The sequence below is a fragment of the Zalophus californianus genome, chromosome 17 (assembly GCF_009762305.2).
Source record: "Zalophus californianus isolate mZalCal1 chromosome 17, mZalCal1.pri.v2, whole genome shotgun sequence".
NCBI classification, from domain to species: domain Eukaryota; kingdom Metazoa; phylum Chordata; class Mammalia; order Carnivora; family Otariidae; genus Zalophus; species Zalophus californianus.
In genome coordinates this window covers 47,470,662-47,496,881 of record NC_045611.1, presented here as the reverse complement: position 1 = coordinate 47,496,881, position 26,220 = coordinate 47,470,662, and the positions used below count along the sequence as shown (strand labels likewise).

General features: G+C 52.1%; 1 protein-coding gene across 3 annotated transcripts; it reads left to right on the top strand.

The window, feature by feature from the left end:
- The first annotated feature begins 782 nt into the window (after positions 1 to 782).
- Positions 783 to 24,948, top strand: NUMBL (NUMB like endocytic adaptor protein). 3 transcript variants are annotated; one of them, XM_027620132.2, is made up of 10 exons: positions 783 to 997; positions 4,388 to 4,472; positions 6,096 to 6,232; positions 7,192 to 7,266; positions 7,355 to 7,429; positions 8,350 to 8,490; positions 15,254 to 15,443; positions 19,100 to 19,405; positions 22,285 to 22,407; positions 23,273 to 24,948. In XM_027620132.2, exons 1-10 carry the CDS (start codon positions 974 to 976, stop codon positions 23,884 to 23,886), a joined length of 1,770 nt encoding a protein of 589 aa, XP_027475933.1. In that variant the 5' UTR covers positions 783 to 973; the 3' UTR covers positions 23,887 to 24,948. The 3 variants fall into 3 exon arrangements, with proteins under 3 accessions (XP_027475933.1, XP_027475934.1, XP_027475932.1); XM_027620133.2 differs by having other exon boundaries at positions 6,093 to 6,232; positions 19,103 to 19,405; XM_027620131.2 differs by having other exon boundaries at positions 6,093 to 6,232.
- The last annotated feature ends 1,272 nt before the right edge of the window (positions 24,949 to 26,220 follow it).

The window sequence follows — 26,220 nt, the reverse complement described above, 5'->3', positions numbered from 1 at the left end:
ATCTGTTGCCGGGAACCTCCTTCTACCCATTCCCTCCCACCCGCCACCCCTCCCGCACGTGCTGACCACCTGCTCGAAAGGCTGTGGCAGCTGAGAAGGCCTGCCCCCCCCACCTCCCAGGCTCCCCGCTCCCTCCCCTCGGCTCCCGGCAACCTCGCCTTTGCTAATGGGCCGTAATGCCCCTGCCAGCTGCTTTGCCAAACCCACAGGACTGAGTGGGAGCGGGGTGTGCAGTATTGGCCAGAACCGCGCCCTGGTCCCACCCCGGCGCCCCCGCCCCCGAAGCCGAAGCGCTCACGCACTAGGACGCCGGGGTCTCTTCATTCCCCCTCCCCTTCCTTGCAAAAAGTGCCTCGTCACCGCTTCTGCCCGCCCCCGCTGGGCTGGGAGAACCGTGGGGTTAGCTGGAAGATTTGGGTATGTGGGGCGGCGGCAAAGGGCTTCCTGATGCAGCTCTTTTACGGACATGGAACAGAAGGGGACCTGAGGTCAAGGGTCACAGAGGGGAAGAGAGCCCACGCCTGGACGGGCCTGGGGGAAGGTCTCAGCGAGGCTCACATGCTGGCTCAGCCAGGGACTGGCCAATGGGCGTGGCGGGGCGGTGGCCGCACCAGAGGAGGCGGGGTCATATCTGCGTACAGGCGTGGCCTGCAGGCCAGGGGGTGGGGCTTGAGCCGGCCAGGCGCCGGGCCGGGGCGGGGTTTTCTTGCATATACCGCAGGCGGCGGGCCAATGGGCGGGGCTGGGGCGGGGAGCCGAGGCAGGAGGGGCGCTCCCCCGCCCCCGGAACGGAATCCTCCCGGGGAGCGGAGCAGGCTCGCGCGCGTGCATCCCGCACCATCCCCCGGCCCCCGGCCCCGGCCGGCGTCAGACCGAGCTGCCGCCGCCGCCGTCGCCGCCGCCTCAGGAGCAGCAGCGCTCGGGGATCCGGGCCCAGCCGGGGCCGCGGGAGGCGGGGGCGCCCGGGCCCTGGATGTCCCGCAGCGCGGCGGCCAGCGTGAGAAGGGCGGGAGAGGGGGACTGGGGTGGGGGGCGGCGCCGCTGCTGATGTGGCGGAGGGTGGGAGGCGGCCGCGGCGCCCGGATGGAGAGAGGGTGCCAAGGCTGGGGAGGGTGGGTCTGGGTGGGGGTCCAGAACAGGCCCCCTCCAAGCCAAAGCTTGAGAGACTGGGGTCTGGGGCACAGGCCCTCTCTTGCCAAGGCCCTGGAAATAGGGATCTTGGACATAGACCTGCCCCTCAAAAAAAAAAATCAAGGACGGGGGACAAATTCTAGGTACAACTCCCTGGGCAAGGTTTTGGGGATGGGGTCCAGGACACAACCCCACATCAGGCCAAGGCCTCCAGGAGGCCGTTCCAGAGCAGACGCAATCCTTACCCCTCCCTGCCTGAGGTGGTCTCTGAGCACAACCCTCTAGACAAGGTGTTGAGGATGGGGGTCCCTGGGCACAGCTTCCCCACCAAGCCAAGGCCTGGGGGGGATTCCAGGCACAGTCTGTACCCAGGCCTCAGAGACGTCCTGAGCATAGCATCCCTCCCAATCCTTGGGCGGCGTCCCAGGAATAGCCCCTTCTCAAAACAAGGTCCCTTTGCCTGGGACTCCACCCCCCCACCCAGCCTGAATAAAATAGGGAAATTTCAGGCAACCCCCAAAGGCTTGGTCAAGGGTCCCTGGGGCTGCCCAGGGGCCTGGGAGTGGCCCCACCCGCATACAATGTGCTGCCTCCCTCTCCTGGGTATGGCCCCCCAGGCTCCAAGATTCAGGCTAGGGGCGGGGGGGGGGGGGGGGGGGGGCGGCTCCCCAGGGACCCAGTGCAGCCCTGTCTGTCTGCAGCGTCTGCGGGTGACGGGCGGCTTTGTGTGTGGTACCTGGGGGGAAGGGGGGATGCAAGCGATAGGGAGGTGGCTAAGAGTGTGACCCGGTGTTTGTGTGACTGTGGCTGTGTGTGTGTGTGCACTGGAGCTGGTGACTCTGAGGAATCCTGTGCCTGTGTCTGTGTTTTGTGCTTGTGGTTGTGTCTAGTAATGTGTACGATGGTGTCTGTGTGTGACCCCAGCATTTGTGTGACTCTGTGTGTGTGACAGCTACTCCTTGTGCAGAACCCTGTACTTTTTAGTCTGTGTTTGAGTGTGCGTGTGCATGGTTGTGACTATGTGGTTGTGTCTGTGATTACATCTTTTGTGACCCTGGGTGTGTGCTTTGGTAACTATAACTGGGCTGTGACAGTGTGTGTGTTGGGTCTGGGGTTGGGCAAGTGTGTGGCCGACAAGCTGTGGGTGGAGTTGGGACTGTGTACGTGGAGTTGTGTCTATGACTCCATGGCCATGTGCCACTCTCCCAGTGATTTGTGAATGTTTGCGGTTGCATCTATAACGGATCGTATATGTGGGTCACACATATGTCTATGTGACACACAACTGTTCCTGCAACTCTGGGTATGTGACTGCCATTATATATGAAGACACATTGTGCCCGGTTGTGTGATGGCCCTGTGACGTGTAGGACAATGGTTGTGTGTTCACGGTCACATCTATGTCTCCATCTAGCTCTGTGTGTTGATACTAAGTGACTGTGTGCATTTATAGTTGTGTCTGCGTGTGATTTGGGTGAAAGATTGGAGTAGGGGTCTGAACCCCTGACTGAGTATTAATAGAGGGTTATTTCATCGTGTGTGACTCAAGTTCTAGTTGTGTCTGTGTGTGGTGGCACCAGATACTGTGTGTGGGGGGGGTATAGGTGATTGCGGCTTCTAAATTTGTGTGTGACCTGCATGTCTGCGACCCTGGGTGATTCTATGTACTTAAGTGTATGTCATGGCCTGAGACAGTACGCGTGTCTATAGCCATGTGGCTGTCTGGTGTGTGTGTGTGTCCCTGTGTGCGTGCTGGACCACATGGGTTTCCATCTAGGTGATTTGGTAACCGGGTGACTCTCCTGACCGCGTACATGGCTCTACCAGGAACTGTGCCTTCTGTGTAGACGCAGCTATAAGCCCTATGTCCGGGTCACCGCATTTCTGAGTTCTGTCTCTTCATCACTGTGTGCTTATGACGTGTGATGTAGAAATTGTGTGCTGATGTCTCTCTGTGTGAGATACTGTGCGTCTGTCCACATGGCGCTGTGACTGTATGTGGCCACAGGCTTCACCCTGTGACCTGTGTGTTTGCGTTAAGAGAGGCTGTGTGTTTGTGATGGGGTGACATGTGCAGCCGGGGATGGGACACTGGGGGACTGTGTCATGGCCAGGGTGTATGGCTGGGTAACATGGACACTGATGCTGTGTGGCTTGGCACACATGGTCATTTCTGAAATGCATATGGCTGGAACTGTCTGGCCGTACCTGAGCATGGCCATCCCAAGGGACAGTCGTTTCTGGGTGGTTCTGTGCATGTCTTCAGTGTGCGTGCCTGGTCCTCTATCCCGCACAGGCTAGGGCCGCCCGTGTCTCTGTGTGTGGTTGGCTGGGGAGGACTCTCCATGTTAGGTGTGGCTGATGCTGTGACCACACGTGTGTCCCTGTGACTGGGTGTGTGACCGTGAAGCACCTGTGGCTGTGGCGGGGTGGGACCGAATGTGTGTCGGTGTGTCTGCGTGCACCCATGACCACGTCATTGGGCAGCAGTGGAGCCACGTGTGACAGGTGTGTGTGGCTGGGACCATGTCCGTGCGTGACTCTGTGCTGATGGGCGACCTCTGACCGGTGTGACTGTAGGTGCTGCAACACGAGTGTGTCGGGCGGGGGCCTGAGGAGATGTCACTGGGAGTGAGTCCTGCTCCGGTGCGTGTGCCCGGGCCTGGCTCTCCATATGTGGCTGAGAAAACAAGAAGCGACCAAACATCCAGTAGTTGATGTGACCAGATGTTCGTGGCAGCGCCTGGGCAGGCTGGGGCTTGCTATTCACATGGACAAACGTCTGTGTCTGTGAACACAGATATGTGACCAGCCAGTGATAGTGGCTGACGCCGTTTACGTGTGTCTATGTGATGCGGCGTGTGCGGCTGTGTGGTTTCTGTGCCCAGGGGCTGGGGACAACTGTAGACCTGAGTTGCATGCGTGCACGCATGTGACAGTATGTTTATGTGTAGCCTGGACATGTGTCTAGGGGTCAAGGCCACTCCCTCCTCACACCATCCCCTTGGGTACTGAGGGCCTCCTGAGGCCAGGACATCCCCAACACATGCCCCGCCCCCGAAACACACCTACTCATTCCCGGGCCATTGCTACCAGGTGCCTGGTCTCCCTAGTAACAGTTGCTATGACAACCGGGGCTCTCATCAGGGAGCCTGAGATGGAGGGGGGGGGTTTGGCTGTTGTCAGAGGGGGTCAGGTAGGGGACTGAGCCCCAACCCAAGCCAGTTTCTCACCTTCTCCTCCCTTCCTTGGGCAGGGCGGACCCAGGAGGCCTGAGCCGCATCTGCCCCCAGCCCCCTGTGGGGCCCCGGGGCCCCCCGAAACCTCCAGGACGGAGCCAGGTGAGTGACCAGCTGGGGCCAGGGCAAGGGCTGAGTGAGTGCATGGGTCTGCCTCGCACAACCGGGGGAACTGTCCCTGTGCTCACACGGGCTTAATCACACTCATGAGTGGACACCTTCGAATGTCTTCCCTGCACACTCAGTGACCGTCAATCACACCCTCACAAATAACACTCATGAACACACTCTCAGACAACAACCTCCTGTTCTCACACATCTACCCAGATACTCGGTGGCCGAGACACACCCTCAGAACAACATGCATGAACCCACACTCACTACAACAGCTACACACTCTGACACACACACCCTCCCAAACAAAAGCCACAGACACACGGCCTCACCACCAACAGCGGCATTCTTGGCCAGAGACACGGACTCTCTGATAACTCAGTCACACACTGTCCTAGGTGACAGCTATCAAAGACAATAGCCACACCCGCACACAGACACACAGCTTCAAAAGCAACAGTCATGGACACACCCTTTCGAAGACAACAACTTCGTGCTCAGACACATGCTCACAGGCATGTTCCCTGACACACAGTCCATGACCACTCTCACAGTTAAATACCCTTCAGCAACAACCTTCCAGGACCTTCACTTACGGACAACAACCACACTCTTGGACACTGACCCCCTCACAGACAGCACTCCCAGACACACTTTCACAGACAACCATTCTCAGACCTGTGTCCTTCTGTACATACAGTCTTCAGAAATACATTCATAGATTATCGCTGCATGCTCAGATCTAGACACTGTTCAGGAATACACCAGTTGCACACTTGCTTGCGCACACACACACACACACACACACACACACACACACCCCATCTGCTGGTGGTGCTCTGTCGTGGTTGGCCCCTCATGCTCCTCCTGGGACTGTCAGGATGGCTTATCAGTCAGTGAAGACTGTCCCCACCTCCACTGTGACCACCTCCACTCCCCCACCTTCATCTGATGCTCACAGGTGCACACCCCCCCGGGGGGCTCCTGCCTTTGACTAGACACAGTTGACAGAGGGGCGGATCTCAGAGGGACAGAGATAAGCCCCCAGCCCCCACACCCTCTGCCAGAGCTTGGGTTCTGGACCTCAATCCTTGGACTTTCTGAGTCTCCCCACATCGAACGCATGCATGCAACTCGCAACTCTCATGCCCTCTGACCATCTCATCCCCTGACCTCCTACCCCTAAAACTCCTGGCCTCATGACCCATGGCCGCTACGCCTTCTAACCCCTGTGCCCTCCAATGTCTTGACTCCCTAATAGTTTGGATCCTCATACCTCCTGACTGTCTCACATCCCTAATCTCCAGACTGCTAAAAGCTGTGATTCATGACCCCATCCATCCCAGGCCTCCATGTACTTTGGCCCCAAGTTTTTCTTCTGCAGCCCCACTGCTGACTCTGGCATTCCCCTGCCTTCCCCTGTCCCCTGACTGTTGCTGATGCATGTTCCCTGAATGCCATGTTCTTTGACCCAGTGATCCCCCCCAACCCTGTAACCCAAATCCCACGTCATCTGACCCCATGTTTCCTGAGCACTGTATCCATCCCCCTGGAGCCCATGCCTCCGGCCCCGCCCTTAACCTGCGTGCCCCTGTCCTGTGTCACCAGAAGGCGCGGGCACCATGAATAAGTTACGACAGAGCCTGCGGCGGCGGAAACCAGCCTACGTGCCCGAGGCGTCGCGCCCCCACCAGTGGCAAGCCGACGAGGACGCGGTGCGCAAGGGCACGTGCAGCTTCCCGGTCAGGGTGAGTGGGCGGGGCGCGGGCGGGGATGTGGGCGGGGCGCGGGCGGGGATGTGGGCGGGGATGTGGGCGGGCCGCCGGCAGAAGCTGTGAGCTCGCAGGTCCCTGGCGCTGGGCGGGATGGCTGAGGCCCCGTCCTGTACAGAAGAGAGGTCACATTCCCAAAGAGTTGTGGAGCCTGCTGGAGCACGACCCCAAGGTCTGGGCCCCTCAAAGACGGGATCAAAACCCAACACATATTCTCTTGTACCGGGAAGGTATTATCTGGGGAGCGGGGGCCGGGGTGGGGGTATAACTTCTTCCTGGAGTCACCCTATTCTGTGGGAGCTCACAATTTCCACAAGGCACTGGATGACTCTTCACAACACACACTGCGCTTCTGTGAGGGAGACAGCAGGATTCAGGTTCAAATCCCAACTCCGCCCCCATCGGCTGTGGTCACAACCACTGTGTTTCCCTTCCCCCAGAAGCAGTCATGGAGTGTGAGGGGTCCATCTGGAGGTGTGGGAGATGCTGGTGATGCTGGTGGGGCTGAGGAAGGGTAGGCAGCCTGTAAAGGGTGTATCACTAACCTGCAGCTGTGGGCACCCCAGTACCCCTGGGGAAGAATGCTGGGAAATAGAGCCATCCCGGCCACAGGGTGAGGGCGCTGGGGTGAGCATACCCCAGCTCCCATCGGTCATCAGTGGGCCAGTCCTGAGGCCCAGAGATGCAGACATTGGCGCCCAGAAGGAAGAGGGTAATGTGTTAAGGCCTGGGAATAGAGGCAAGGTGGGAATCAGGACGCCTGCTTCAGCATCTGTATTATCTGGGATGGGAGCAGAGTACCCGCCTCACAGGGCTGAGGTGCAGAGTGGATTCATATGTATGATGGGCGAGGGACCTTGCATCGCAGCTGCTCAGGGGACACTGGGAAGGTATTACTGTGCTGATTTCCATGCTCCCATCTCCTCCCTGCCAAGTACCTGGGCCATGTGGAGGTGGAAGAGTCCCGGGGGATGCATGTGTGTGAAGATGCCGTGAAGAAGCTGAAGGCGGTAAGTGAGGGGTGGAGCCGGGAGGGGGCCAGCTCAGACCCCAGGAGGCAGCCCTGACCAGGCCCTTTATCCTCCTCCCCCGCCCCAGATGGGCCGGAAGTCCGTGAAGTCTGTCCTTTGGGTGTCAGCCGACGGGCTCCGAGTGGTGGATGACAAGACCAAGGTAGGAGGCTTGTGGGGGCGGTAGGGGGCACCGGTGGGCCCCTCGCCTCCCCCCGGCTTGAATCGGGGCTTAGGACGCCTTCCCACCCACCTCCAGGATGGTCCCTCCCTCCGGGGCCTTCTAGACCATGTGCTCCCGCAACATCTTGGCACACCTCGTAGTCGTAATTCAGGACTGAGTCCTGCAGTTATTATAAGCTGGCACAGACAGGGAACAGCCGTCTTAGCTCGGATCCCAGCTCACCCACGTATCTGCTGGGTGACCCAGAGTATGAGATTTAACCCCTCCGGGCCTCAGTTGCCTCATCTGTGAAATGAGGATAAACATGGAGCCTGCCCTAAATGAGAAGGTAGGTGCACGCAGCGTAAAACGGTGCCTGGTGCAGTATTTGTGCTCAGATCAGTGGATGTCAGCTGTTCTGGGTTTATTGTCAGTGCATGCGGCCAGGATCTGAGTATGTTTGCTCACTGTTGATTTCTCGGCCCAGAGACTGCCCAAGGAGGCAGCAGCACATGACAAGAGTTAGGTTAACAACTAAACAGGATTGATGCCTTTGCACAGGCGGTTCCTGAGTGCAGAAAGACCGTTCCCTGCCTTTTTGCCTAGTTAATACCTCTTCCAGGAAGCTCGGCCCGTCTCCTTAGCAAGCTGAGTTGGGCACCTCCTCGTGGCTCCCACCAGTCCCTCCTCGTGGCCCCCATCCCGGCCCTGACGCCTCGCCTGTGTCTCTCTCTGGTGATGGGCCTGAGTCCCACACTAACGGGGGAGCCCCATTCAAGCAGGGCCCACCTCTGTTTCAGTGAGTGTGGCGTCCCCCACCCCGTTCAGGACAGGACAAAGAGCAGACACTAAGGGAGTGCTGAATGAATACATGAAAGATAGTTCAAGTTCCTCTCCTGGTTTCCCCGACCACCGTCCAGGACCTGCTGGTAGACCAGACCATCGAAAAGGTCTCCTTTTGTGCCCCTGACCGCAACCTGGACAAGGCTTTCTCCTACATCTGCCGGGATGGGACCACCCGCCGCTGGATCTGCCACTGTTTCCTGGCGCTCAAGGACTCTGTGAGTATCACCAAAGCCGGGAGGAAGCTGGCTGACTCCTCTCCTGTGGCGTCGGGCCAGCCACTCACCCCTCCTCTCTGTGCCCTGTGTCCTCACAGCTCCTAACTTTGAGGAGTATGGGGAGGCTGGAGGGGGTTAATACAAAGTATTTGGAATGACGGTTGGCACATCAGAAGCGCCCAGGAAAACATTATCATCTTTCTCATTATCCATAGTTCTGCATGTTTCTCTTATTTTTGTTTTTTATGAGGGTCGTATGCATATAGTAACATGCACAGGTGGTCTGGGCAGGGCTCCATAAACTTGTGTTTACATAAAAACCCCAGCCAGGCCAAGTTTTAGAGAGTTTCCTGCCCCCAGCTGGTCCCTCGGGCCCTTCTCAATGACACCCCCAGGGTACCCACTCTTCTTTTAGCCTCGATTCACTGTGTCTGCGTCAAGGTCCCCGCCGAGAATCTGATGGAAGCCACAAATGGACTGTCTTCTCAGAAACATTCTCTTAGTTAGGTTTCTGAGGCTGTGACAGAAAACCCCCAGCTGCCAGTCATTTCAGTGAGATAGAAGTTTGTCCCTGGTTCATGTGAAAGACATCCAGAGGCAGGCAGTGCACGATTGGTGTGGCTCCTCTCTGCCCATCAAGGGCTACAGCTCCTTTATCTTGTTGTGGCACCGGAGGAGTGTGTGATCCAAAATGGGTGCATATGCTCCAGCCTTTGCATCTTCATTCCAGCCACATAAAGGAGGGAGGTTCCTTCCACTGCACTGCTGCAGAGATAAATCCAGCTTCCCAGTGTCCCAGGTTAAAATTCTGACAAGAAGGTATGGGATTGGCCTGGCTTGGGTCAGGCCTCCCCTTGGTCCAGGGAGAGTGGAGCACACAGACTGACTTATCCAACATGGAGGAGGAGCTCCCCAAAGGGAGTTTGGGGTGCTGTTATCAAAAGCAAGGGGAATGGATACTGGGCAAGTAAAACAACACGTACCCCTCTCAGATTTTCACGGGATTCCTTCGTATTTCAGAAATCCCCGCCCCAAGAGCTCCGAACTCCCAAAACTGGTCAGTACCCCCAACTTCCTCACTCATACACACACTCTCAGACCTCAAACCGGATGTGGAAAACCAACGTGAGAGTGTCGGGATGGATTAGTCAGTACTGGTGAGTGCCTGCCAGGGGCTAGCATGGAGATCTCAGAAACCAGAGCCTCGAGCAACTGCATATTTCCTGAGCATAGCAGGCTAAGCTGTATTGGCTATCTGTTGCTGCGTAACAAATTGCTCCAACGTTTAGTGGCTTAAAGTGACAGTCATTTATTATCTCTCAGGGGTTTTATAGGTCAGGGATTTGGACGAGGCTCAGCTGGGTGGGGCTGGGTGCAGGGTCTCTTATTGCTGCTACAATCTGATGGTGTTTGGAGCTGTAACCCCAGGAGTCCAGCTGGATATCCCTACTCTTCACATATCTCAGGACTTCTCCACAAGGACTCTCTGGCAGGGGGGGTCAGGAGAGCTGGACTTCTTACATGGTGACACAGGGCTCCAAAGTGAGTAGAGAGAATGAGAGAGCTTGCACCTGCTTGGTCTTGGTCTTGGTCTTGGAAACCACACAGCCTTGCTTCTGTGGGATTCTGTTTGTCCAGACGTTCGCAGAGGTCTTCCCAGGCTAAGCGGGGAGAACACAGACTCCACCTCTGATAGGGGAGTGACAAAATTCTGGAAGTTGCCAGAATTTTGCTGTGGCTATTTTTGGAAAACACGTGACCACATGATTAGTGTGGATTCAGTGTCACACCACCTAGCTGTGGGACATGAAGCCCGAGTGACTTTCCTCTCAGGGACTCAGTCTCTTCCTCCGTGAAATGGGGGTGTTAGCAGTGGCTGCTCACAGGTGTCTTGGGGAAGCATTCGTTAGGATCACACCCAGAAAGTTCTACTCAGAGTCCCATAACACGTGTTCAGTCACTAGGAATAGTTGCTGTCATTTGAAAAGTACTTGGGATGGGGGGCGTCCGGGTAGTTCAGTCAGTTAAGCATCTGCCTTCAGCTCAGGTCATGATCTCAGAGTCCTGGGATCGAGTCCCGCATCCGGCTTCTTGCTCAGTGGGGAGTCTACTTCTCCCTCTCCTTTTGCCCATCCCCCTCCTTGTGTTCTTTGTCTCTCTCTCTCACTCTGTCTCAAATAAAATAAAATCTTGAAAAGTACTTGGGGGAAAGAATCAAAGCAAGAAAAGAGCAAGACCATCTCCTCTGGGTAAAGAACGTGACCTTCTCTGCATTCCCTTCCACTTCTGAGCCTTGGGTTTGAAGCCTTAAGCAGCAGAACTCCCAGGATTCCCCAAGTGTAACTTTATTTTTTGAGGTGCAATTCACATGAAATTCATCAGATTGAAACGTACACTTCAGTGGCATTTAGTACGCTCTCAACTTTGTTCGTTCATCACCTCTCTCTAGTTGCCAATATTCTCATCGCTCCTAAAAGGCACCTCAGACCCATTAAGCCATTGCTCCCTTTGCCCCACACCCTCCTCCCTAAGCCTGGCAACGGCTAGTCTTTCTGTCTCTGTGGAGTTACCTCTTCTAGATAGTTCATACAAACTGAGTCATATGGTATGTGGTCTTTCGCGACTGGCTTCTTTCTCTTAGCATCATGTTTTTGAAGTTCATCCTCATTGTAGCATGTCAGTACTTTTTTATGGCTGAGTAATATTCCATTGTGTGGATATATTACATGTTGTTTATCTTTTCATCCATTGATGGACATTCGGGTGGTTTCTACCTTTTGGATATTGTGAATAGTGCTGCTATGGACATTGGTGCACAAGTATTTGTTTGAATACCTGTTTTTAATACTTTTGGGGTCTATATCTAGAAGCTGGATTGCTAGATCATATGCTAGATCTATGTTTAAATTTTTGAGGAATTGCCAAACTGTTTTCCACAGAGGCTACACAGTTTTACATTCCCACTAGCAAAGTACAAGGGTTCCAATTTTTCCACTCCCTGGCCAGCACTTAATACTTTCCTTTTTTTTTTTTTTTTAATTATAGCCACCCTAGGGGCACCTGTGTGCGTCAGTTGGTTAAGCCTCTGCCTTCGGCTCCCAGGGTCCTGGGATCGAGCTCTGCATTGGGCTCCCTGCTCAGCCAGGAGCTTGCTTCTCCCTCTCCCTCTCCCTCTGCCTGCCGCTCCCCCTGCTTGTACTTTCTCTGTCAAATAAATACACACACAAAAAAAAATTACAGCCACCCTAGTAGGTGTGAAGTGGTATCTCATTGTGGTTTTGATTTGCATTTCTCAACTGACTAATGATGTTGAGACTCTTTTTATGTGTTTATTCACCATTTGTATATCTTCGGAGAAATGTCTATTCAAATCCTTTACCAATATTTTTAAAATTGAGTTGTTTGTCTTTTTATTGTTGAGTTGTAAGAACTTTTTATATATTCTGGATACTAGATACTTATCAGTTATATGATTTGCAAAAATTTCCCCCCATTCTGTGGTTTCTTTTCACTTTCTTGATAGTGTCCTTTGATGTACAAATGTTTTTAATTTTGATGAAGTTCAATTTATCTTCTTTTCTTTTGTCATTTGTGTATTTGGTGTCATATCTAAGAATCCATTGCCAAATCTAAGGTCATGAAGATTTACTCCATGTTTTATTCTAAAAGCTTTATAGTTTTAGCTCTTACATTTAGGCCTTTGGTCCATTTTGAGTTAATTTTTGTAAATGGTGTGAAGTAGGGGTCCAACTTTATTTTTTCCATATGGATATCCAGTTGTCCTAGCACCATTTGTTAATAAGACTGTTCTTTCTCCATTGAAGTTTTGGTACCCTTACTGAAAATCAATTGACCATAGATGTGTAGGTCAATTATCTGGCTCCCAATTCTATTTCATTGATCTATATGTTATCCTTACGGCAGTATCACATTATTTTGATTACAGTAGCTTTGGAGTGCTATTTATTTTTTTTTTTAAAGATTTTATTTATTTTTTTGAGAGAGAGACAGAGAGCACAAGAGGGAAGAGGGTCAGAGGGAGAAGCAGACTCCCCGCTGAGCAGGGAGCCTGATATGGGACTCGATCCCGGGACTCCAGGATCATGACCTGAGCTGAAGGCAGTCGCTTAACCAACTGAGCCACCCAGGCGCCCTGGAGTGCTATTTAAATCAGGGAGTGTGAGTTCTTTTATTTTGTTCTTTTTCAAAATTACTTTGGCTGTTCTGGGTCCTTTGCAATTCCATGTGAATTTTAGGGTCAGCTTTTCTATTTCTACAAGAATCTATTGGGATTTCAGTGGGTATTGCATTGAATCTATAGACTACTTTGGAAATACTGCTATTGTTAACAATATTAAATCTCCCAATCCATGAGCATGGGATGTATTTCCATTTATTTAGGTCTTCTTTAATTTCTTTCAGCAGTGTTTGTTTTCAGCATACATGTCTTTGACTTCTTTGGTTAAATTTATTCCTAACCATTATTTTATTTTATTTTATTTTATTTTATTTTATTTTATTTTATTTTATTTTATTTTTTGAGAGAGAGAGAGAGCATGCACATGGGGGGGAGGGGCAGAGGGAGAGAGAGAGAGAAAAAATCTTAAGCAGGCTCCACACCCAGCACAGAGCCTGACACAGGGCTCCATCTCACGACCCTGAGATCATGATCTGAGCCGAAATCAAGAGTGGGATGCTTAACCAACTGAGCCACACAGGCGCCCCCATTTTATTATTTTAGATGCTGTTGTAAGCGGGATTGTTGTAACTTCATTTTTGGATTGTTCGCTGTTAGTGTAGGTACGTATAACTGATTTTTGTGTGTTGATCTTGTTTCCTGCAGCTTTGCCAAATTCATTTATTACCACTAATAGTTCCTTTGTGGATTCTCTACGATTTTCTATATATAAGATTATGTCATTTGTAAATAGAGCTAATGTTATTTCTCCCTTTCCAATTTGGATGCCTTTATTTCTTTTTCTTGTCTGATTACTCTAGCTAGAACTTCTGGTACAGTGTTGAATAGAAGTGATGAAAATGGGCATCCTTGGGCGCCTGGGTGGCTCAGTTGGTTGGGGGACTGCCTTCGGCTCAGGTCATGATCCTGGAGTCCCGGGATCGTGTCCCACATCAGGCTCCCTGCTCAGCAAAGGAGCCTGCTTCTCCCTCTGACCCTCCTCCCTCTCATGTATTCTCTCTCTCTCTCTCTCATTCTCGCTCTCTCAAATAGATAAATCTTTGGGAAAAAAAAAAAAGAAAATGGGTATCCTTGTCTTGTTCCTGTTCTTAGGGAAAAGCTTTCACTCTTTCACCATTGAGTATGATGTTAGCTGTGACTTTATATCAGGTTGAGGAAGTTTCCTTCTATTCCAAATTATTTCAACTTTTTTTTTTATCATGAAAAGGGGCTGGATTTTGTCAAATACTTTCTCGGCATTCATGGAGATGATCGTGTGGCTTTTTTCCATCTTTCTGTTAATGTGGTGTATTACACTGATTGATCTTCATATGTTGAACCAACCTTGCATTCCTGGGATAAATCTCATTTGATCATGGTGCATAACCCTTTTCCTGTGCTGGTGAGTTCAGCTTGCTCGTATTTTGTTGAGGATTTTTGTCCCCAAGTTTATCTTTAAAAGGTGGCTGAGCATCTTGGTTAGGAAACAGAAGTCAGATCAATCTCATTCTCATCCTAATTCTGCCACTCACTTATTGTAATGGGTGTGTTGACTAAGGTTCAGTTTCTTTGTCTATAAAATGGGTTCATAAGCATATCCACCTCCTGGCAGATTGTGAGGATTCCAACAAAGGATGGACAGATTTACTGGGACACCTATGTGGTGTTTCCCTGTGCCTGGCTCTTGGGCTGGCTCCCTGTGCTGTATGCCTTGCATATATTAGTTCATAGATAAGTCTTGCAACAACCCTGTTAAGTGAGTGCCCTTAGGGCCCTAACAAGGAGGCTTGGGCACCAAGAGGTGACGTGGATCTCTTGAGAACACACAGCTGGAAAGCAGGAAGCCAGCATCATTGTGGCCTTGGAGCCTCTCAAGTAGGCACTCAACAGGGGCTGTTGTTTTCACCCCCAAGGTTTTATGACAAAATGTTTTCAAGCACGCAGGGAAGCCGAAAGACTTGTAACCAGTCCCCTGTACACCCACCACCCAGATCCTGCCATTAGGTCTGTCTGTGCTTACTCTATCACTCATCTGTCCATCCCATTTCTGATGCATTTCAAAGTTGCAGACATCAGAATACTTCCCCCCCACACACTTCCAGCATGCATACCATGAAGTAGAATTCATTCATTTCCTGCTCATTTTCTTTTAAAGTCAAATATATGCTGTGCACAGACCCAAGTATGTTAACGACTACATATACTTGTGCAACCCAAGCCCCCATCAAGACCTAGAACATTCCTCCACTCCAGCCAACGCCTCCTGCCCCTTCCCAGTGAGTTCCCACCCCGACCCCTACCCCCTAAGGAATAGCCACGCTTCGGACTTTTTTCACCAAGATTAGTTTTGCTGGTTCTAGAACTTCATATAAAGGGAGCCATACAGCACTGCACTCTTGTTTCTGGCTGTTTTCACCGGGAGCTGTCATCTGTGTCCCTCCTGGTGCAGATGCACACTGAGGCCCGAGGTGGGGGCGGGGGACTTGTCCAGGATCACCCGACACGCCGAGCGGGTGGCACCCAGGGCTTTGGCATCCAGCCTGCACAACACCGCCTCCACACCCGGCCTGACCTGTCTTCCCACAGGGCGAGAGGCTGAGCCACGCCGTGGGCTGTGCCTTTGCAGCCTGCCTAGAGCGGAAACAGCGGCGGGAGAAGGAATGCGGGGTCACGGCCGCCTTCGACGCCAGCCGTACCAGCTTTGCCCGCGAGGGCTCCTTCCGCCTCTCAGGCGGCGGGCGGCCCAATGAGCGAGAAGCCCCCGAGAAAAAGAAAGGTGGGTGCTGCCCAGAGGGGATCCAGTTTGGGGGCAGAGCGGCAGAAGCACAGGGAGTCTGCCCTTTACAAAGCACAGCACCAACCACAGGGTTTGGTTACAGTTTATAGAGCTTACTTATTTGGGCAATATTGTGCAGGCCACAGATCCCGGCAGAACTCACCAGCGCTCCATTATCTGCTAAGTCAGGGAGGCTCAGAGGCATTTCAAATTGTGTATCAAGGCCAGTTAATGGCTTGTGAAGTCAGCTTGGTGGATTGTGGCTGGCTGGCACTGGAAAAAACAAATAGAAAAGAATAGAAAATATCAGATTAGCTGAATGTATTAAGGTAAGTGTAGTTCAATGATACTTTTATTTTGTAGACATACACATATTTGTAGACATATACATATTTCAGTGTATGTCTTTGTGTGTGTGTGTGTCTGTGTGTGAGACAGGTTACTGTGTGAAAGGTTTTTCTTATTCTGGGTTGCCATCAAGAAAAATATCTGGTAATCTCTAACATTCTAGGCAAGTGGCAAATATTCTGTAAATTCTAAAACAGTGTGGTTTTTATTATTTTCTTGGAAGAGAGAGTGTGAGCAGGGGTAGACAGAGAAGGAGACAGAATCCCAAGCAGGGGGTGCCTGGGTAGCTCAGTTGGTTAAGTGTCTGCCTTCGGCTCAGGTCGTGATCCCAGGGTCCTGGGATCGAGTCCCGCATCAAGCTCCCTGCTCAGCGGGAAGCCTGCTTCTCCCTCTCCCTCTGCCCCTCCCCCCACTCATTCTTGCTTGTGCTCTTTCAAATAAAAAAAAATTTTTTTAACACTGTCTGGGCCATAGCAGAACCCAGAGAATATATTCTTTTAATTGAAAAATTCTAGGTGCTTCATAAAAGATCTTTTTTTTTTAAGATTTTATTTATTTATTTGATAGAGAGAAAGCACAAGCTGGGGGGGAGGGGAGAAGCACAGGGAGAGGGAGAAGCAGACACCCTGCTGAGCAGGGAGCCCGATTCGGGACTTGATCTCGGGACCCTGGGATCAGACCTGAGCTGAAGGCAGACGCTTAACCAACTGAGCCACCCAGGTGCCCCTCTCTCAAAATCTTAGGAAGGAAAAGAAAAAAAGAACCCCAAGCAGGCTCCACTGGGCTCAGTCTCACAACCTGAGATCATGACCTGAGCCAAAATCAAGAGTCAGTCACTTAACCAACTAACCACTCAGGCACCCCTAAAACAGTGTGTTTTTTTTTTTTTAAAGATTTTATTTATTTATTTATGAGAGCGACAATGAGAGAGAGGGAGAGAGAGAGCACATGAGAGGGGGGAGGGTCAGAGGGAGAAGCAGACTCCCTGCTGAGCAGGGAGCCCGATGCGGGACTCGATCCCAGGACTCCAGGATCATGACCTGAGCCGAAGGCAGTCGCTTAACCAACCGAGCCACCCAGGCGCCCCAAACAGTGTGTTTTTTAAAATATAAGTATACTGTGTTCTGAGTCACAGTATTTTTTTTTTTTACTGTGGATTCTAGTTTATAAATTTTTGGAAAACACTGCTTTAAAATTTACAAAGAACTTACAGTGGGGAACTGACCCAGATTAAAGGAGGCTAAAGAGATTTGACAAGTAGTAATAAATGCAGCGTGTGATCCTGAATTGGATCTTAGATGATCTCCATCTGTAAAGAACATCTCTAAGGGACATGATCGGGGCAGTTGGGGACATTGGAACACGGACCACAGATTAGCTCATCGTCTTATACCCATGTTAGACTTAATTGTACTGTGGTTCTGGAGGAGGCCGTCTTTGTTCTTAGGAGGTATATGCTGGAGGTTTTAGAGTGAAGGACGTTGCCTACAATTTGCACTTAAACGGTACAGAAAAAAAATTGTAGAAGGGAAGAGAGATCAAATGAGTTAACTGTGGGGAGCATAGGTTAGGAGAACATGTGGGCTCAGTAGTCCATGATTACATTTTGTTTGTAAGTTTAAAATATTTCTAACAAAACAAAGTAAAAAATAAAAATAAAATGGGGCACCTGGGTGGCTCAGTCGTTAAGCGTCTGCCTTCGGCTCAGGTCATGATCCCAGGGTCCTGGGATCGAGCCCCACATCAGGCTCCCTGCTCAGGCGGGAGCCTGCTTCTCCTCTCCCACTCCCCCTGCTTGTGTTCCCTCTCTCGCTATGTCTCTCTCTGTCAAATAAATAAATAAAAACTTTAAAAAAATAAAAATAAAATAAAAATGCAAATAAAAAAATAAAATAAAAATAAAATATTTCTATAAAAAAATTAAAAAAAATAAAAAATAAAAAAAAAATAAAAAAAAAAAAAATAAAATAAAATATTTCTAACCAAAAAGTTAGGAAAACAGAAGTTTTTATCACTAGACTATTAGAGCATCCAGAGTATATTTCTTTGTATAAATTACATGACCATTTACATACCTCTTGACAAATTTACAAGTTCTTCATAGGTTACAAAGTATTTTACTGTTTACATCATCTATTTGAATTTGTAAAGTATTTTACTATCTGCCAAGCAGATGACAAAATGAAGTTAACAGAGGGCCTGATCGAGTATATGATGTTTTAGTGTTTATGACATGGTTCTTCACAGTGTTGACAGATATTTCTTTACTGTTTATAGAGGCTGTTGGCATTTACAAAGAACGTGCATTCGCTTTAGAGTTTGCAAAGGGTTTTGCTGTTTCCAAAGGATGTGATCATTTCTAGGTACTTTGCAATGTAGAAGGCACTTCACAGCTTACACAGCAAAGTGCGAGTTTACGGAGTGTGGTGTGATTTGCTGAACATACCACCCAGCATTTCACTGTAGATGCGCTGATTTACAGCCTCGAGGCACCGTGCTTGCCCTTCGACAAGGAGCTCCTTCCAGTTTAGGAGTGATGGAGCAGTGCGCTTTCCACGAAATAGGGAGGGGCTGCAATAATCTGGAAAACTCCCCAGAGGAAGAAGTGTGCCAAGCTGGGTCTAGAATGCTAAGTAGCAACTGGAGGAAGGGGCAGAGTACCTGAGGTGCGAAGAATGGTGGAAAGTGGAGAGAAAGAGAGAACTGAAGACAGAATGACAGGAACATAGCATGATGTGGAGAGAGTAGGCCAGAGGGAGAGGCAGGATTAGGGTATTCGTTTAGGACACAGACTGGAGTCAGCCTGTCCCTTCCTAGCACCGTGGCTTCAGCAGTCACCATTGCTGGGCCTTGGTGTCCGCATCTGTAAAATGGGGATATTGCTCATATCAGCCTCACTGGGTAGTTGCGAGAACCGAATGACTCCATACTTGCAGGGCACTTGGAACAATGCCTGAGACGTGCATCGTGCACCAAATACGTGTTTGTTAAATTAATCAGAAAGGGAGACAGAAGGTCTCAGAAGGGAAAACAGCGGAAGCAGCAAAGAAAGCCAGACTGGGGACAGAAAGCGAGAGAGACCCAGAAGGTCAGGTTGGAGGAGGAATCCCCGAGGGCCTCCTGGGGCAGGCGGTACTGGCGTGGTGGGGATGAGAGACATTTCAGGGCTCTGACCAGCCTGTCATGAGGACAGGCAGGACATAGTGGGTGAGGAAGGCAGCACTGGAAGACGATCCAAGGGGACTTGGTGGGAGAGGAGCAAATACCTAGGTGGGGTATCTAACCACCTGTCTCCCCCATGTCTCCAGCAGAGGCAGCAGCTGCCCCAACTGCGGCGCCCGGCCCTGCCCAGCCTGGGCACGTGTCCCCGACCCCGGCCACCACATCCCCCGGTGAGAAGGGTGAGGCGGGCACCCCAGTGGCTGCAGGCACCAGTGCGGCCGCCATCCCCCGACGCCACGCCCCCCTGGAACAGCTGGTTCGCCAGGGCTCCTTCCGTGGGTTCCCGGCACTCAGCCAGAAGAACTCACCTTTCAAACGGCAGCTGAGCCTACGGCTGAATGAGCTGCCATCCACACTGCAGCGCCGCACTGACTTCCAGGTGAAGGGCACAGGTGAGCCCGGGGGCTCGGCGGGAAGGAACATCAGGATCAATACCATACCGCCGTCCGCAGTAAGCACCAGAGAGGGAAGAGGTGGTATACACCTTGATCGATTAGCACTGTCCGCCAGGGGAAAGGAAAGAGAGGTGGAACACATCGTGGTCGATTGGCGATTAGCAGCATCTGCCGCCAGCAAGGGAGAGAGCGGGAGTATAAATCATGATCGATTAGCAATGTCTACCATTGGCAAGGAACCGCAGAAGGATGGCACAAGCCTCTGATCGATTCGTAATGTCTGTTGTGGTTAGGGACATGAGAGAGGTGGCTTTCACAACAATTGATTAGCAGAGTCTGCCAGGGCTCCGGAGAGGGGAGAAGCTGCCTAGATGCCATTGTTTGCTCTGGAGGAGGCTGAGACTCCAAGCATTTGGCCACTGGAGCCATAAGATCTAGCTAGATGAAGGATACAGGCTCAGACGAAGGGAGGATTGTGATGGGTTAACAATGTCTGCCTGGGGCAGGGAGAATAGAATGACAGCATATGGTACGATCTCCTGACAGGGTCTGCCATGAGCAAGAAAAAGGAGCGAGGTGGCACACCATATGATTAATTAATGAAGGTTGCCATGGATAAGGGAGAAGAGAGAGCAGCAGAAGTTATGTTAGCTCAAGGAGGGGGGCTCCCAGAATTTGGCCAGTGGAGACAGGAGGTGAAGAGCACACATGAGCATGGGGGTCAGGGGTCAAGGAGCATAGTGCCGGGTTTGCAATGTCACTGGCAGGCAAAGGATCAGGCAGAGGCAGCACCCATCATCGTTGACCAGCCATGTCTTCCAGGGACAGTGCTGAAGAAAGAGGTGACACATCATCATCGATTAGCCATGTCTGCCCTGGGTGCTGCTAGCTAGGAGAGGCAATGGAGCTGTTCCGTTTTTCTTAGAGGGGAGATGGAATTGCAAGGACCAGCACTCTCTCTTAGCCATGAGGTCTGGCCAGGTGAGGGGGAAGGCGAGCAGAGTTCAGTGGGGAAAAAGCATCGTGTTCGATTACTCATGTCTGCCACAGGCTAGAAAAAGGAGAGAGAGGTGGCATAGGTCATGATCTAAAAGCCACCTCTGCGTGGGAAAGGGGGAAGAGAGGTGGCCCAGTGCCGTGTTCTGCCCGAGGGAGACAGACAAGAGGGCTGCCTTTCCTCCCAGCTGTCCGTGAAGTCACAGGGTCTGGTCCGCTCTCCTGCTTCCATATGCCAGATCGGAGACGCCCACCTCTTATGGCCTCGGGGACTGGCGTGGGAGGTGTTGATCTGTGTCCGGAAGGCTGGGCTGCCCCCAAAGGTGACTGCTGAGCAGATGCCAGTGCTGGTCGAGAGTGACGCACAATGGCTCCCTGTCCTGCTGTGTCCCTCGGCAGTCACACACCCTCGCACTTGCTGTCCTAATACAGCCTGACGCGAGCACACTCCCTGGCTCCCCCTGATTTGGAGGCTTCATGCGCCTGGAACCAGTGGCACACTTGCTTGGTGTGACCTGCCCCCCAGAACTTTCAGATCCATAGGAGTCACGGGTGCCACACACAGAAGTCACACACTCACTGTGACTCAGAAGTCACACACCCTCGGAAGTCACAGAAGCCGATGTTTCCATTAACACACACTTGGGCACGTATCCAGATAGCCCACGAGGATGTACACACACTCACAAACCACACACCCGGATTCACACAAACTCGAAAGTCACATCTCAGATTCACGCACGATTGCAAAAACATTCGTGTGTCACACGGGGGTGGCTGGATTGGCCCACGCTTGGGAAGCACAAGCAAGATGCCACACGCCTGGGTTTTGGTCACACTGAGATGTCACACCCTCAAAAAGCTGCACACCTATTTGGACTAAACTGGTCGTCCTAGAATTGACCTGGAAACCGCTGCCCTTCCCACCTGGGCACCCCCACGTCACACCTCGGAGCCCTACAGCCGATTTCTTTCTGATGCTCATCAGAGCATCATACAGGTTCCCTTGGAGACAACCACTTGCTGAGATATCACACCACACTGGCATTTCTCCATTGTTTGTTTGGTGTGTTTTTTTTTTTTTAATATTCTGCATTTATGACACTGTTTATTTTATTTTTTTAAGATTTTATTTATTTGAGAGAGAGCACAAGTGGGGGGAGAAGCAGAGGGAGAGGGAGAGGCAGACTCCCCACTGAGCAGGGAGCCTGATGCAGGGCTCGATCCCAGGACTGTGGGATCATGACCTGAGCCGAAGGCAGACCTTAACCGACTGAGCCACCCAGGCGCCCCTCTGTTGTTTATCCGGATGACACCTTTGTTCATCCCAAGCCCTTGTGAGGCCACCATACCCACTCAGGTTTTCCTGGCTGGCTGGAACAGGTGCATCTCTGCCCTCATGATGAATGCTCTTGGCCAGGCCAGGTGTGGTGGACAGGGCCCTGCTTCTCCACCCAAAGTCGGACAAATGATCCCCAGCCGGTGCACAACAGTGTGGCCAACATCCATCCTGACAAGTCAGTCCTCTTGCCATCTATGTGGTTGGACATATTTTTAATTAATATATATTGGTAAACATTTAAAATATTTCTTCTGGTTTGTAGCTATACCCAGATCTCGAGGTCCTCCTTGGTTTGTGGGGTCCCTGTGACTCTTAGCCAGCACATGTCCCATACCACTTGGCTGTTGTGTCACTCAGATATAACATCTGCACAGAGTTAGCCTATTTATGGCCACAGCCGTTTGGTTCCTGCAGAGTGGACCCATGACCCACACACCCCACGATCCCAGGTCGTCAGAGGGGGCCACCTGAGCGCACACAGGGTTGAGGGCAGGGCCTGGGCCTCTTCGCTGACCTCCACCCTTCCCTGGCTTCCCAGTGCCCGAGATGGAGCCTCCTGGTGCCAGTGACAGTGACAGCATCAATGCTCTGTGCACACAGATCAGCTCGTCCTTCGCCAGCACCGGAGCCCCAGCACCCGGGCCACCACCGGCCTCAGCAGGTAAGCGAGCCCATCTCCTGCAGCAGCCACCCCACAGTGCCCCACCTGCAGCCCCATTCAGGGCTACCTCCCGGACGCCGGGAACCTGGGAATCCCACGAGCTTAGAACCATGGATCATCTAAGGGCTATGGGCCCATCCTAGCACCATGGAGTCCGTTTTGAGCCTTGGATCATCTTAGAATCCCAGGGTCTCAGAGCCATGGGTTCATCCTAGAACCATGAGGTAACATGAGAATCACGGGGTCAGCTTAGAACCACGGGATCAATTTTAAACCTTCCTGTCTCAGAACCATAAAATTTAGAAACCTACAGCTTTAGAATCACAGGATATTAGAACCTCCAGATTGGGAACCATGAAACCTTGGAATCACCCTAGAACCAAGAGCTTATCCTAGAACCACGGAAGCACTTGGAACTGCAGTATAAATTGAGAACTCTAGAATCTTCAAAAGCACAACCTTAAAACCCCCGAACCTCGCTCACTATGTTGGAACAGTAGAGTATACTCTGAGAAAGATCCATGCAATCTTAGAATCCTAGCCTCCCAAAACGATACATTGTCAAAATAATCAGAACTAAGGGTGCTAGTAAAAATATTTAGTAACAAGTTTGGCACTGACCAATCAGAAGGGAAGCTGGGCTGGTGATTGTCAGTCTCGCAGGTACTCTTCCATCTTAGGACCTGAGAATCCCAGAACCGTATTTTCTGAGCACTTCGGAATCATTCCACGGTGCAGGGTGGTTAAGCTGTTTGCCCTGAAGTCGACACAGCTAGTGAGGAGCGGAGCTGGATGCAAGGCACACAGCTGCAGGATCCAACCCCCAGCCTAGGGTTCTCTCAACTGTCCCCTCTCCTCTCTCTAGGAACTTCCGCCTGGGGTGAGTCCTCCGTGCCCCCTGCAGCGGCCTTCCAGCCCGGGCACAAGCGGACCCCTTCGGAGGCCGAGAGGTGGCTAGAGGAGGTGTCCCAGGTGGCCAAGGCACAGCAGCAGCAAGCGGCCTCCGTGCCCCCCGTGGCCCCTGCCCTGCAGCCCTTCCCTGCCCCCGTGGGGCCCTTCGATGGCGCGCCCACCCAGGTGGCCGTGTTCCTGCCGCCCCCACACATGCAGCCCCCTTTTGTGCCCGCTTACCCGGGCTTGGGCTACCCGCCCATGCCCCGGGTGCCCGTGGTGGGCATCACACCTTCACAGATGGTGGCCAACGCCTTCTGCTCAGCTGCCCAGCTCCAGCCCCAGCCTGCCACCCTGCTCGGGAAAGCTGGAGCCTTCCCGCCCCCGGCCATGCCCACTGCCCCTGGGGGCCAGGCCCGCCCACGCCCCATTGGGGCACCCTGGCCCCCGGAGCCGGCCCCTGCCCCGGCCCCTGAGTTGGACCCCTTTGAGGCCCAGTGGGCAGCATTAGAAGGCAAACCGGCTGTAGAGAAGCCTTCCAACCCCTTCTCGGGCGACCTGCAGAAGACCTTCGAGATTGAACTGTAGCCCATGCCACCCTGCCCGCCCCAGCATCTCCGGGTGCCCCACACCTGGGCGTGGAGGCCCAACCTCTCCCTAGTCCCGCTCCCTGGGGCTGCGCCCCCCCAACACCCCCTCTAGCCCCTTCTCTTGATCACCCCCCACAACCACTACAGAACCGACATTGTACGCCCAGATTGCGACAGGATGGAATTCAGGGATGGACCCGGCCTGGCTAAGGGACCCATTTCACTGCCAGACTTAAGCTGGCAATGCCCTTCCCCCGCCCCTCCACTCCCACCCCAGACACAATGGGATGGCCACAGTCCCACTGAGTGCCCTCAGTTCAAGTGACATGTCCCAGTTTCTGTTGACCTTCCACCTTCCAGTGTTGGGTGGGATGGAAAAGGGATGCCCACTTTGGGGCTCTTCTGGGCCCCACACGAGGGCCCACCCCAAGTCTGGTCATCCCCTCCCATACACAGCACAAGCAAAGGGCTTCCCTCTGCCCACCTGCTGCATTCACTGCCAATGCTGTGCTCACCCCTGTCACCCCTCTCCCCCACTGGGGGGGCCCACATCTTCCTTGGCCAAGGTCTCATGAGGGCGGGGGCCAAGTTGGGGGCCCAGGAGGCGGGGTAGGAGGAAGGGGAAGGAGATGCTCAGTTACCTCACGTCAGTGCCCGCTGGGGAGGGGTCCGGGACGAATGGGGGGGGTGCCTGGCGGGTACTTTTCTATCTTTTATTTCCAGATTTTTTTGTATCTAAACTTACAGATTTGTATTATACAAGGACAGCCAATAAAGGAAGAATATAATGATGCCCCTCGGGACAGCGGGGTGTGTGTCGGGGTTGGGGGGGAATGGTGTGGTGGCAGAGCCTTATCTCCTGAGCCATCTCCTAAAACAAGAGGGAGTAAAAAGGGTCTCCCTGCACCATAACCTCTGAGTCATAACATGGTAGCAGGGAATGTTGACCCAGCATTTGAGAGATGGGTATTAAAGGGGACCCAAAATTAATCACCCCAATTTCTAATTCTTACAGATTTTGAACCAAGGAATTCAAAAAAATATAACCTGCTTCTAATCAGTTCAGTATTGAAATGTTTTTGTTTTGTTTTGTTTTGTTTTTTTTAGTCCAGTATGGAAATTTTCAATAACCAGGTTTGGAATAGATCTTTGACTGAGCTGGAAAATTCTTGTTTGGTCAAGTGCATTTTCTGTAATTTAGGCCAAAGTGTCATCTGACATGGCAGCATGTTGCTTTTTAAGTCTCTTGTTCCTTGGGTCCCTTGATATCATCTACAAGTTATATATTTTAAAATAGGTAACATACAAATTTATGTTTAATTCCTTATAGCTCTTGAAAATGAGGTGTCTGATTTTGTGAAACCCAGTATTATATCCCCAGCTGATGGACTGGGAAGTTCAGTCACTTGCCCAAGGCCACACACCTGGTCCGCGGGGGGGAAGCTGTGATGAACCCAGCTCCTGGCCAACCTCAAGGCCAATCATTAAACCACCAGGCTGCAAGGGAATAAGCTTAAGGTCCGCCCTTAAGAGTTTCCAGCCCATCAAGCAGGTGTGGACCCTGGACTCTGAGACCTATGCCAGATGGTTCTGCCAGGGCACCCAGGGCTCCCCAGGGAGGGAGCAAAGGACTCTGCTGGAAATGACCCATGCTTTCTCATCTCCGAGCTTTGCAGATGCCAGTCCCTCTGCCTACAACACCTTTCCTGACAGCACCTTTGCCTAGAGAGTGCTACTACTCATTGTTTAGGCCTCTGTTCAAATATCACCTCTTCTTAGAAAGGAAGCCTCTTCCATTGCTCCCCCCCTCCAATCCTTGTAAAGTTTAGACAAATCCTTTCAAAGTTTGCCCCTTCAGGCTGAGTCAGGAGCACCCTTCCCCACTTGGGCCCCCTGCTCCCCCTTCCTGGAGCTAATTCAGTCCTAGCCCTGCCCCATTCTGGGCTGTCGCTATCTGGGCCCCCACTGGGCTGTGAGTGTGGGTCTCTCTCAGTCACTTCAATGCTACAGCACAGGGCCGGGCCCAGAAGGGGCAATCTCAGCAACTCAACTCTGCAATCTGCTGACTAGAGAGAGGGGCAGGAAGGGCCTAGGACTCGGACAGAGATGATTAGAGCGTTTGGACTGATGGGGAAACTGAGGCCACGCAGCACACAGAAAATCAGGGACAGAGTCAAAACTGTCTTCCCTGTCACAGGCTGATCTTTACCCAAAACCGTGCTTTCCTGTGCCCAGAGCAGTCTTTCTCAGCTGCCCCCGCCCCAACAGTCCCCGGAGATGCAGATGTTCTGGTCCCCCGGGGCTCCACGGGCCCGTTATCTCCCGAGCACCT

Bases quoted from the DNA above. Each gene is read 5' to 3' on its own strand.
- NUMBL (XM_027620131.2), top strand. From the start codon at position 974: ATGTCCCGCAGCGCGGCGGCCAGC. The intron at 7,267-7,354 runs GTAAGTGAGGGG...CCCCCGCCCCAG, and splicing joins CCGTGAAGAAGCTGAAGGCG to ATGGGCCGGAAGTCCGTGAA. The intron at 19,406-22,284 runs GTGAGCCCGGGG...CTGGCTTCCCAG, and splicing joins CTTCCAGGTGAAGGGCACAG to TGCCCGAGATGGAGCCTCCT.